Consider the following 14,002-nt stretch of genomic DNA (forward strand, 5'->3'; position numbering starts at 1 on the left):
ATGCTATCGAATAATGTATAAAATATAAAAAATGTTGTGTGGTTTTATGAAACCACGGTAAAAGTGAAACTGTTCGAACGGTTCCGAACACTGCTTTGTGTAGCGCATGTCGCGTGTCGGTCGGCTGCCGAGTAACCTACTCGGCAGCCGCGGTACACGCGACATGCGCTACACAGACCAAAAAGTTTGAGACGATGTTATAAAAGTTTCACTTTAATAAATGCGTTTCTATTATAGGATATTTCAATCTTGTCCAAACTACTGAACAGATTTTGTTGAAACTTGGCAGTGTAAGATAGAAACATGTAACAAAATAAAACATAAGCCATAAAAATGTTTTGCCCATGGTTTATATCAATATAATAACATAATATATAAATGCAAATTGTGATGTTAGGAAAATAAAAACTCTTGTTCCGTAGGTGTGAAGTCAACTGTGGAAGTCAAAGTATGATTTTTTGCGCGTTTATTAAAGGAGCAGGAAAACCATTTGGGTATCTATTTTTAGTAACTATATAATATATCAATTTAATTAAAAGCTACACAAACTGGTTTTTGGAAAGCTCTTGTGTATTTTCTTCATTTTTATTATGGAGATAAGAAGGTAAGAAAAGTTTTGAATTTATTATATGGTTGTAAGTAATTGACTGAGTAATCTTAGCTAGTTTAAAACTGAACGAATTAATTACTGAAAGAATTATAATTAAACTGTGTAGGGAAAAATTAATCTCTATTTCCCTTTCTCACGGAATCACGAATAAACGGCTGTACCGATTTCGATAATTCTTTTTTATTGGATTATTTAGCGTCGAGAAGCTTATCATGATCAAAACTTAAATTTTCAAATAACAGGACAAAATTTTTCATGATAAAGAATCGAATTGCTAAATACCCAGATAACAAGTATTTACTAAGTCTGATATAAAATATTTTAATCAATAGCCATACAATCGAATACTAAGTATATAAATAGAATTTACGATAATTACCAGAAACAGATAAAAAACATTAAATGTTTAAACCCGTTTTATATATTAACCAACAACTACTACTTACCTAATACAATGTATTAAGGGCAATGATTCTTAAAAAAAAATAAAGAAATGATTGATAGATTTTGCTTTCAAAACTTAGTGTGGTAAGTACCTATATATTATAATAAAGTGTTTATTAAAATAGCTATAACATTAATCAAAATCAGCCAAAGATAAATACCTACTATCATAAATAATATGCATACAGTATGTTGTTTATTTCTCAATAATTGGAGTAACAATATTCCATAATGCTCATTTGTCGATGATTGAAGCTATTGTATTGAATTTCATAATTGATATCTAAATTATGAAACAGAATAATGCGCAGTTGCAATATAAATACCAGTTTAATAACACTTTTTTTCAACATTATGATGTTTAAAACCTACTATTTTTGAATGAAGAAATTCCTATAATTCCTAATTATTGTAAATTGTGCATCCATCACCTTCCAAGGACCTTTTATAAGTACACATTGTCATTTTATACATCTAACCTAACCTAAGATTAACTTATTCAGGTTATACACATCAAGCAGTAACAAAACATTTTATTTACATTAGTTAAACACAATAATAATCAGTCTATAATACATGTTAACTGCATCTTTCTTTATAATTAGGATTCCACCAATGTCTAAAGTTTGGATACATCGTTTGAGATTTCATCATTTCCTCATTATTCATAGCTGCACACAAGGCACAAACATTGTCAGTGGTCGCTGGATTTCTGTACATATAATTGTTTTTCCACCTAAAGTAATGGCTATACGTTTTTGGGTATTTTATAAGATTTGCGATAGTCGATGCGAGCTCTTGCGGCGTTGATTTTCGAGCGTCTAGGTACGAGCCGGGTGGCAGAAATCTGTGAAATGAATTTAATTTAACATATATTTATAAATAAATAAAAAAGACGGATTGCACTCCGGGAGTGCCGGCAGAAGTGAAAACTTGATTATTAACGTTGAGCATGTTTGATATCCATCCGTCTTACGCTTTTTCGATCAGGTCACGTGTCCTGACGCGAGTTTAAGATTTTATACCCATTACAGAAAAAGTACTCAACGCCGCTAAAGAAGTTTTCACTTAAAAAATTGCAATGATATGGAAAGAGCTTTGAAAACTATGAAACTATGATAAAATAGGGGTACGGAAATAGATACGAATCCTATAAAATGATGACCACAATTTCTATTCTTCGCTACAATATTGATTGAAAGATCCAGTCTACATTAGTACTACATTAAACCCATATAGTAAATGCCCTGAGGTCACTATAAATATTATATAAGAAAAGGATGTTGAGGATGACAAGAATTCTCACAAAATAGATTCCTTTGCTCTCAAAGGAATCTATTTTTACACGCTTTATATTAGCTTCACCTGTATGTTTGTATGTTTGTAACCGACTTCTTTGGGCGCGATTTTGACCCACTTTAAACGGCCAGATTTCGTTCAAACTTTGTAGATTTATTGAGGACCGATGACAATACACTAATTTGATAAAAAATTTCTATTTTTTAGTTCGGTTTTCTACAAAAAGCGTGTTTTTTAGTTTTTTTTTAACTATTATTATTTATTTCTCTCGACTCTTCGAGCACAGAAGAAATCAAACAAGAAACTGAAATCTTTTAGAATCGGCGTTTATAAATTAATTTTTAGCTTTAGCTCATATTTTATCAATCACAAACTAGATTACTGGCACAATAATCTCTAAAAGCAATACATAATTAGAAATTGTATACCTAATTTATATGTTTTATTGAAAACCGTATTGATTTCCTTATTATAAAAATATAAATATTTTTTTGGGAAAAGCAATTAGTCTAACCCATTAACTGGATAACGTTTGCTGGCTAATTAGTAATAAAAAAAACCAATACAACTTTACCATTTTAATAGTGTATGGTGAAAAAACTTGATAAGAATTACAACTAAAATGGTTAATTATTTCTTTCAAAATAGTTTCCTTTGCGATAGCCGACTTTACCACTGCCATATTTTTTATGAATTTTTAATTCAATGAAATAAAATATTATAAACTCGTCAACTTTAGACACTATTATTTTACCTACAATTTTACATCAGAAACGACTTCCTTTTTTACATGTTTAATAATCCATACTCTCTTATTGTGAATAAATTTAATATCAAATATCAATATAAAATTAAGAGCAGCTGTGAAAATATACTTTACCTTGAATAGTCGGCACCGCCAAACACAATAGGCACCACGTCGTGTTGTAACGCCGTCAACAGTTTTTCAGTTACATAATCTTCTGAAAACGAGTTCTCGAACGATAGATAAAAGAAATAATCTCTCTCCAAAAACGAATTGCAATCATGCACCGTTGACCTGGGACATTTTAAAGGGCCACACTCCCCGTAAATGTCCACCGTATATCCATGAACAGATAAAGCCTTTTGAAGCTCCTTTGCTAATTCTAGCCTATTGTTCCTACTCTTACAATTCGACACAAACCACGCCACTGCCTTGGTTTTATTCTGTATTCTATAAAACAAGTCCTCACTTATCCCTCCAGGAGTTTCCTCCCATGTCATATTCTTATCCGGCCCAACTATTTGTCCATCTAAGTTTTTTATCTGAATATACGGGTACGGAAGATCTGAATCCAATTTGTAGGTTGAAGTCCAATTGAAGAAATCTTCGAAATGCTGTCCACATATCGGATAGTTGTCTGCGGATTCCATATTGAAAAATATGTATTTCTGTTCTTGTGTCCTCTGTTTCGGGAGGTGCGACGATGGCATATTTACAATGGATCGTCCATTGAAAGCTATCGCGTGAAACTTCGTCAAGTCTCCATTGAACAAATTTCTGTCTGAAGTGACAAAGCAGTTGATTAAGGAACAGTTCTTCATTATGAAGCCCCTTTGTCCATGGTCGAAGAAATAGAATGGCGCGATGTCCTCCGGGGTCCACCAAAGGATGAACTTCGTTTCGACCGGCAGTCTCTCAGTTTTCCGGTACACTTCCGCGTATCTGTAATCGCGAGCGACATTTTCAAGTGCTTCTCGTATTAAGCTTTCGTTGAGTGGGGGGAAATTCCGCCTGTCTACGAATTGAATCCAACAGACGGATATGGCAAAACTTATGCAAGTTAGGATAAAAAATGATCGCGCTGTCAACATTTGTCTTACATTTGCAATAAAGCGATAGCGCAGAGGAATAAACATACGCATTTTAGTTTCCACATGGTCACATTTTTACGACGTCTCACTATTTCATGCGACATTTGAAGTTATTATGGTGGGCCTACGTTGGGACCTGGAATTGAAAATACGAATTAGAGTCATTAGTAGTAATTCTACCACAATATTACATTTATTGGACAGCCACTATGACATGTATAGGACACCACTATTACATTATATAGGACATGTTATTCGATATTTAGTAAATAATAAAAAAGTCTATTTGACTTTAAGTTCCTTAAACCTTAAATACCTAGGTAGTTATCGTGCTATAAGTTCAAAAAAATACAAGAACTGTCGTTTGACAACTGCGTATCTACTAGGTATAACATAGTGAATTTTACAATGTCTACTAAATTCTAGCCACATTCCAGCTCAGTTTTTTTTTTATATTCTTCCAAAATTTCTTTAAATAACTACATATAAGGGTGAAGACAGTCATTAAGGTCAATGTACTAAATTCCTTCTGCTTCTAAACACTCACGCATTTTCTGCAAATTTGCGCATGCGCCAACCCTAACCCCAACATTCCAATGCATACCCTTAGTTGTTGATGCACTTATACACGGATTACGAGGCCTATAACTGGACTATAAACCGCAAAGAAATTTGATATGATGTACGAACTGTAAGTAGGTACGATAAACCGGCTTGTTTTTTGTCTAGATGTACAAACATTAATTTTACATAAGTATTCAAAACACACTTGACATTATTATATCGCAGTTATGATTTTCATTAAATTATTAAGAAAAAATGTCATTAATGGTTGTTATAATTGATTGTTTATATGATAACGTTCGCGTTGGAATAATAGTTTATTCCAATAAATTAGTTCACATATTTTTAGGTTAAATTATAGATACCTAATTCACTTGAGGCTTAGCCATATCTTCCAAGTATCAATTAAAGATAATCATTCAACAGCATTTATAATACTAACCCAGAAACAAAAAATAAACAATACGATCTCTGTATATCAAGTTTCTATGACAAGCAAAAACGACATTTATTGCAACAGAAATAGCACATACATTTCCTATTCAATGTCTTCTTATAACCCACCTAAATCAAAACGCGTGACCCAAACACAAATCACTACATACCGCATAGCTCTCCAATTTCACAGGGTTATACCACGCATGCGCGATGAACGCAAAGTCAAAACATCACTTGAAATAACAAGAAGTGTTACACATATTACACGTTTTGTTTTAAAATACATTTGAGTGATTGCTGTAGATATTTGAGTTTAAACAGTGTTTATCTTATTGATTGTAAATTTATTTTGTTTAATGAATAATCGATGATTGTTTATTTACGAAAGGAAAATGAGACAGGCCGACAGCGCGTGCCTGCCGCGACTGCGCTATCAAGGTCACTGGATTTAAACATTGGATTTCTGGGGTGACTCAGTAATTTCATATTTTTACAACAGCTGATGAGCGGGGGATTTTTTGGAATACATAATTAAGTCACTTTTTAAGTGTTGTTATAAATTTAAATACAAGAATGGCTTGTGGAGACCGGGAGAAAAGCTGTATGAAATTGTAAAACTCTGTTTACAAAAGTAACGAAACATAAAAAAGCTAAAAAAAGTAGGTAGTAGGTACCTATAATAATTAATATTATTAAGTTATATTTCTTCTAACCAAAGTTACACCACTAATGAACCTATAAGTCATGGTAGAACGAATATTGATCCTTTGATTATTTACTTGGCAATAATCAAAGTCTAAGAATCAAAGTATTGATTAAGTATAGATTTGAATAATATTTAAAAAAAATAACAATGTCTACCCGTGCGGATATAGGTAGTTAAATAATCATAAGAAAATTTTAATTTTAAAATATTATGTTTCATTTAGAACATATTAGGTAACTAGCTTTCCGCCCGCGGCTTCGCCCGCGTTTTCAAAGAAAACCCGCATAGTTCCCGTTCCCGTGGGATTTACGGGATAAAAACTATCCTATGTGTTAATCCAAGTTACCCTATATACCTACCTATGTGTGCTAAATTTCATTGTAATCGGTTCAGTAGTATTTGTGTGAAAGAGTAACAAACACACACACATCCTCACAAACTTACGCATTCATAATATTAGTAGGATTAGTAGGATTAATAAATAAATTGCTACTAAAAGTAGTCTAATTGAATAAATAAATGTTTGAGTTTGTTTGAGTTTGAATACCTATACCTACCTATCTGTTACAAGTCTGAGGATATCCATATAAAAAAACCCAAAATATTTTAATGGCTCCCGCTTGGATATTAAAATAAACAAAATATTATGTTCATCTACTTCAATATTTTGTGTATTTATGTTTTAAAGTAGCTAGGTGTGATCAAAATTATAAAAAAATATTTGGATAAAAAAAATACATATTTTCATATTTGTAACAAAATAAATACTTACAAAATGATGTTGTATATTTTTTATTAATTTTTTATCAAATAATTACATTCAATTTATTTTCGTACCCCACTGGAACGAACTTACGTAATTTCTTATATCATGATAGTCGACACTTAAAAAACCAAATGAGCGGGAATTACGTACTGAATACAGATTATACAAGAAAAAAATTAAACAACACTATACTTGGCGGCAAACCGCGTGTAACTGGTTGAGTGTGAGTTGAGTAATCGGCGCACATGTAACATTTGTTGATAGATAGAAAACATTTTACCTATAAATTGTACATCCACCTAAAATGTAATTAAAATGCAAAAATGCAGACTTGTTCCGAAACTAATTTAAAGATAATATTGTTTGGAGTCATTTGCGTGATAATACGTAAGTCATTTGCACTAGTAAGTAATAATCGTGACCGGATATAATTATAGAAAAGTAAAACATAAAACATTCTGAGGACATTTATAATTGTCATGATGGATAGAAATCTCACTTTCAAATTTCAATAGACCGTACATGAAGTTATTAATCAATCAAATCAATAACTTTTTCAGGGCGTCAAATAAATACTTATGTAATTATTTAATAATATTTTGCGGACCTATATTGAGAATATAAAGGTACTGAACTTGGCTCTGCAAAGCGAACACAATAAAAAATATTAATAAAATCAATAATGAAATCCAAACCAATTCTGGTAGAATATGATTCCAGAGGATTTTAGTAGTTAAGGTGATGAATTAATTTTTCTAACATTTACGGCCCTTTTCAAACCTTCGTAATTTTTATATTATTAAAGTTGTCGTGATGAAAATTCTTGACAAGAAAGTTCAATAGTAACACAATACGTCTACCGTTTTAGAAACATGATTCCATGATATTTTCTCGATAGAAAAAAAATACAAAGTTCTCATTGTTATTTTTTTTTAATCTCTGGCATCTTCAAAATAACAAACGTAAAGTTACGACTTTTTGGATATTAACTATAAAATATACAACCTATACGTCTACCGTGTTAGAATTTTGAAATATGCGATGGTTTTGAAATAAACAAGAAATACTTGAAATTAGCGCGCGACCAGCCAATATAGCGAGAGCCGCCCTGTACCTTCCTACCCCGATCGCTGCACGAGTCATTCCCGCTACGGCCGTCACACGGGGAACTTGTGTCGCTCGCGCAATCGTAAAAAAGGGTGACAACACGATAAGACAAAATGAGACAAATGGGGACAATAAAGAAAATAAGAAGAAGAAACATAAAGGTTGGAGGAAAAAGAATGCTTACAATTGGAACAAATTCATGAAGTAAGTTGGTTTTATTTTAAATTTGATGATAATTGTATTATAGACGATGTTTGATATGTACCCCTGTTTTAAGTACATAACGAATGTGTAAGATTTTTTTCATTTATAGCATAAATAATCTTTTCAGAAATCCGGAATCCAGAAGGAAAATAAACCCACTGATTGTTCACAATGTGAACCCACTCCTTCGTAAGTACCTTTATTCAGTCAAAAATGTATGTTATCAACGCTCTACTGGTTTTATCGCATGATTCCATTTTTAGCAAAAAGCAACAAAGTGCAAAGAAATAAAAAATCATGGTGAACTTAGTGGAAGTATGGTGGACGTAATATGGAACAGGAGCTCATTGGAGTAGTATTATATTTAAAAAAAATACGAAAAAATTTCAATTCAATTACATTTCTTAGTAGGTGGTAGATAAGTATGTTGTATAAAGAATTTGATGTTGATATTTATTTCATTTATACTTACTACACCTGTGCGGGAAATTGCTTAGTAATAAAACAGGTTTATATTCATATTTACATAGTAATGTGAGTTTTCATTTCGAAAAATTTTGTGTAAGTATATTAAATTGAGTTCCTGGGTGATCTGGAAACACAATTGGGCCCGGAAGATGGCGCTGCAGTCACTCCTCCTAATGACATGAACCGATTTGGATGAATATTTGTGTGCACATTTCATTGTTGTGGGATGATTGGTTGATTCGCTTTCACATTAGCTTATATTATGTATTTTTGTTGTTAGAAAGTAAACTTATTTTAATGTTTATAATACATTATTATTGGTATAAATAAGCCAGTGTTCGTCTCACATTGCTGTACCTGCCTACCTACCCTACCAGGGCCTAACTTTGTTCTGGCTATTTTATTTTGATTATTTGTAATGAATAATTACAATTATAATAGAGTGCAAAAAATAAATAGTTACATGCGTCAATATATTTTGTGTTTTTTTTTTAAACAATTTTTTTATTTAAAAAAATATCATTCCGACCGCGGCTTTGCCCGCGTGGAATTAGATTATATCGTGAATCCTGTCTTATCCCACAGAAGTGTTCAGTTCGGATAAAAAGTATCCTATGTGTAAATCTAGGCAATTAGCTATATTTTATCAAAATTGGTAATGTAGCCTTGACGTGATTAAGTAACAACTAACAAAAAAATATACAAATTAACATCCAAAGTTTCGCATCAGTTTTACTGTATTAGTGATATCTTCCACTCTTGACTTTGACTGAGAAGAATTAGGGTTTATAACTTCTTTCAGAAATATTACCTTTCATTTCTGGGCATGATGTAATATCTACGTCAGCATCAAATTCTATCTAAATCCATTCAGTAGTCCGCGTTATTGAGTACCATTTCATTTTTTCAGAGTAACAATATTTTTTGTTATTTTAAAGATTTTTTATTTTATTTATTTATTTATTACACTTTACTATGCTAGTTATACAAATTACTTAAAACTAAAACTTATAGCTAAACTAGCACAGAGGGCGGCCTTATCACTAAAGAGTGATCTCTTGAGATTATTTATAACCTGTATTATTTTGTAATAAAGTAAACATTACGAAATAATAAAAATTATTAATAATGTCTAAGTAGTTGTTAAAAAGAAGATTATTTGTTTATAAGCAAGAAAATAAAACCAATAAATATATGTATAACAATATTATAACTGTATGACGACTCCATACATGTTTGTCCCGAGTCGGCCAGCGGCAGCGCGGCGAGTTTGCAAGAATGACATCGCGCACACCCGCGTTCGCGATAGCGAACTATTAGACTCCGCCCGCCAAGAAGTGGATTTTTTTTTGTGTATCGTCTTAAGTCATAATTTACTAGGGTAGCCAAAAAATAATACAATTATATATTTATACTAGCTAAGTAGTATGACAATGTTTCGTGTGTAAAAAGGATCTTATTCACTGACAGGAAACAGGCCAATCTTAAGCCAACTTCCGGTGCAAATAGTCATGTCCTTTGCTCAGAAAAAAAGTCGATTGTTAAAACCATTATGACAAAACGTACCTACTTATAATTGTGTAAGTAGGTATGTATGTGGCTATGGAAAACTTGTGAAGAACAACAATAATTAGCAATGTGTACATGAACATTTTAAAAACCAATTTTTCTAACTAACACATGCTGTTATCATTTTAAACATGTATAGATTTTTTGGTGTGGAAACTGGAAATAAAAGGTCTCTCATATATTTTGTCGAATAATATATTAAATATAATTTTTATAGTCACCCATTCCATCAATATTTATATAATAAAAAATAATAAACCGGCCAAATTGAAAACTCCACATTTTTGAAGTCGGCTAAAAAGATGTAAAAGCAGTAATTCTCAAGAACACTGTAATATTTACTCAGATCTTATCTCGTCAAAAACCACTACAAGTTGATCATTATGGTAGCACTTTCAAGCAGAAAATGTACGGGCTATAATTAACTTTCACCAGTTATATGAAGCTATTTGCTTTCGCTTATGTATGTATAGTGTATACCTTATGCTACAACATATTGTGTTATCTAATTTATATACTAATATATTAATAATATTATAAAGCTAAAGAATTTGTTTGGTTGATCGCGTTAACCTCAGGAAAAACACGAATTGATGTAAATTGTTAAAGTGAATTTTCGGCATTCTCATAAAGGAGGATACCCGCATAAATACCTAGGTACTAAAAATAGTTTACGATAGATTATTCAATTTTCTTTTCACACTAAATATCTTGTGGCAAGACGAATTTTTACAAGTCTCATATTACCTATGTCTACCACCATTATTTTAATTAAGATAAATTCAAGGCCATTCCTTATTGGTTGTAATTATTGAACGCTATCATTAAAACACTCAAAGAAGAGTGGATCCCAGAACAGATATGACATAAAAAAGAGATAATATAATACCACATACTGAAACGGTAAACTATATCTTGGCAGACAATTAATGTTTTTTATTCTTAGAAAATACTAATTTGTAGTCGAGTTCTCTCACTCTTCAGTTTGTACATAATGTAGGTACATGTGTTTTACAATATATAGAGTAAAATAATGTAGAGTTTGAATATAGTATTAAGTATATATTATATTTCATTCCTGCGCCAACTATTTACATTTTCCTTATTTGTAATTGAAATCCCACCTTTGTTGTCTGGTAGAGCTCGCTTAGTAGTGATAAAACCGAGCTTTTGTCTCAATAAGTTATCCTGTTGCTAAACGAAGTGTATTATTATTGAATTTAAGTCCAAAATCCTTGTAGTGCATAAGAACTACAATTAAGGTAAGCTTTGCAAGCTATGTCAGGCATGCGTCTAAAGTTAGAGCCTAGTTTACGTTCCTAGGTACAAGATATACTTAAGGTAATTAGGCACTTGAAAACAGGTAATGTAGCTAATAAGTTCATGGTAAACAACTGAACTTTGTGCCAGTTAAATCTAATGATAAATTGTAATTGATATGTTGTTTTATACGCTCGAATGCGCAAATATTTTAATAGGTTATGTCCGCGGCTTCACTCGCATTTGAATCGTGAATCTAAATCAGTCTTAAATCTACGTGAAGGCACACAAAAATGAAATTAAAAGCGGTCTAGCCATATAGGAAGAATAGTGTTACAAACATACGACTTGTAGAAATATATAGAGATACATTTTTATGTGATTGTAACGTAAATTGTCGCGTCATAGAAGTCCTAAAAACATGTACATATGTACTAATAAAATATGGTGTTGATATAAAATACCAAATGATTATTATAATATTGACCCATACGATAGTCGTATCTTATCAGATACCTATTTGTGATAGTGTGATAAAATGTTAACACGATGATATAAAGCTGAAAGCACTTTACCTATAAAACACAATTTTTTACTTATTTTATACTAGCTTTCCGCCCGCGGCTTCGCCCGCGTTTTCAAGGAAAAACCCGTTCCCGTAGGATTTCCGGGATAAAACCTATCCTATGTCCTTTCTCGGGTATCAAAATATCTCTGTACCAAATTTCATGCAAATTGGTTCAGTAGTTAAGGCGTGATTGAGTAACAGACAGACAGACAGACAGAGTTACTTTCGCATTTATAATATTAGTATGGATTTTACTATACTTTGGTTAAAAAATAAACGTCTACAAAATTAGTATTACATGATTAAAACATTTTCTTTGCGATTTAAAAGACAAATAAAATGAAAAACTTAGTTAAATATGGTTATATATAAAAAATGACAGGCCAAAAATTTACACAAAAAAATTCTGCGAAACAAACCTACGGTCTCTATTACAAATCTTTTACAGTGCATCTTTATAGTTTCTACAAATAAAATTTATTATTCAGATCCATACTCACAAATTAAAGAGACAATATTATATTCAAATCACAAACACAAATACTGATCACTGGCAGAAGGTCGATAGCGTAATGGCCGACGACACGCTATACACTAGTATCATATAGGACATAGAGTGACACTTCTTTTGCTTGAAAGGATATGTAACAATTAAAATATATCAATATTACACTTGATATAATTGTGGCTCCGTTGTAAGGTCTTCAAATTCATAACGGGGTTTGAGAGTTGAGACCAGGTGAGCGTGCAGGAAAAAAATGGATTTTTCAATTTATCTGCGCATTTTTTAACCACTGCTCGAACGGTGAAAGAAAACATCGTGAAGAAACCGACATGTCTGTATATATAGGCTGATGATGATGAATATTAAACTTACGTTTGAGGTCATTAATTCTGTGCCTCCAGTGAATAAGGGAGTAAGACGAGTTATTCCCTTTGGTTTTTATTGCACCATTGGATTCAGCTCGTCAAAATACACAACATATCAAAAGGTCATATCTCTAGCTGCGTCCTAACCCATTTTTTCGAATGACCCAAACGGTATAAGTAGGGTGTGATTAACGGTATAAGTTACCTTATCCATCATTTTAGGCAATCGCAAAGGAACTATTCGTCTCGAGTCAAAAGTACCCACGAACACAAAGACGTATGTGTAGCTATACTTTTTGAATAAAGACTTAATTCATTTTGTTCCATCAGTCCTAACACTATTTTAGTATAAACGCATTTGTGTCATTTTTCTAACATGAGCATAAAGGAACAACTCTTTTAGTATCATTGGTTCAAGTGACGACATGAGCCAGTTTGGCATTAATGCCGTGTTGCTATTGGTCTATTAATTGAATACTGCACGGAAACAACACACACTATTCCTTATTATTTTTAAATCGTTTTTTCAATAAATCTGCAACAACAAATCTTTATATTTTTTAAAAAAGGTATTTATCAGTTAACTTGGGATACTAATATATTTCTATGGAAATTAACTATTTTTTGCAATAGATATTAAAAATACAGTTAACACATTAAGTGCATTTAATCATATTATACTCTTTGTTTATATAAATACAGAACGATAATTGAATCATCTAAAAAAAACCAACAAAAATGTTAAACTTATATTTTCTTCTTATAATTGGGTAAGTTTTTAAAAAATAACTCGTTTTTAATCTTTTTTTTTTAAATATCTAACTACAATAATACTATAGTCTATAATAGTCGCATAAAAAAAAGTATTTATAACCAGTCTTGACAATTATGAATATCGTTTTCTCCGCATATAGCGTTTTAGCCACTGTGCTTTGGTAATTTGCCTTTTTTATAGGAAAAATATCCGCAATATCGATACTTCTTTGGTCCTGCATTTTCGTAAACATTTTATGGATACTCTGGTACCACATATTTTGAAAAAATTGGGCTTTTGTCACGTAGAGTCTCTTCAAAGTGCGTGCCACAAGTCGTATCCAGGGCACCTTCAAATCTGTGCTTAATTTTTTCATAAAATCTTTGCGGCTCATTGTATTTTCTTTATTTATCTACATTATTTTAATATCATATGATATAGAAATTGTTAAAATTCTATATCATGCCGTAAAATATCGCCACTGACCACCTATAACTTTTCCTGTATTAACTGAACATACAGGAATATGGTTTTCGGGC

At 31.7% G+C, this 14,002-nt stretch overlaps 1 protein-coding gene and 1 long non-coding RNA gene across 10 annotated transcripts; one reads left to right on the forward strand and one right to left on the reverse strand.

Annotated features, from left to right (window-relative positions):
- Positions 1–1,572: 1,572 nt before the first annotated feature.
- On the reverse strand, positions 1,573–12,483 carry LOC149476969 (lewis-type alpha-(1,3)-fucosyltransferase-like). Of its 9 annotated transcripts, none has more exons than XM_089711461.1 (4): positions 12,340–12,483; positions 4,199–4,325; positions 3,234–4,040; positions 1,573–1,901 (listed from the first exon to the last, which is right to left on the reverse strand). In XM_089711461.1, the coding sequence occupies exons 2-4, from the start codon at positions 4,291–4,293 to the stop codon at positions 1,634–1,636; spliced, it is 1,170 nt and encodes a 389-aa protein (XP_089567587.1). In that variant the 5' UTR covers positions 4,294–4,325; positions 12,340–12,483; the 3' UTR covers positions 1,573–1,633. The 9 variants fall into 9 exon arrangements, with proteins under 9 accessions (XP_089567587.1, XP_089567586.1, XP_089567588.1 ...); XM_089711460.1 differs by lacking the exon at positions 12,340–12,483 and adding an exon at positions 6,670–6,902; XM_089711462.1 differs by lacking the exon at positions 12,340–12,483 and adding an exon at positions 6,754–6,899.
- On the forward strand, positions 7,396–8,343 carry LOC149476970 (uncharacterized). Its single transcript, XR_016317768.1, has 3 exons — positions 7,396–7,974; positions 8,102–8,163; positions 8,238–8,343. It is a non-coding gene; the product is annotated as an uncharacterized LOC149476970 (long non-coding RNA).
- Positions 12,484–14,002: the final 1,519 nt, after the last annotated feature.

Source organism: Colias philodice, chromosome 26 (genome assembly GCF_061535455.1).
Source record: "Colias philodice isolate Cphi_HAF_F1 chromosome 26, ilColPhil1 Martin Lab GWU primary, whole genome shotgun sequence".
Taxonomy (NCBI): domain Eukaryota; kingdom Metazoa; phylum Arthropoda; class Insecta; order Lepidoptera; family Pieridae; genus Colias; species Colias philodice.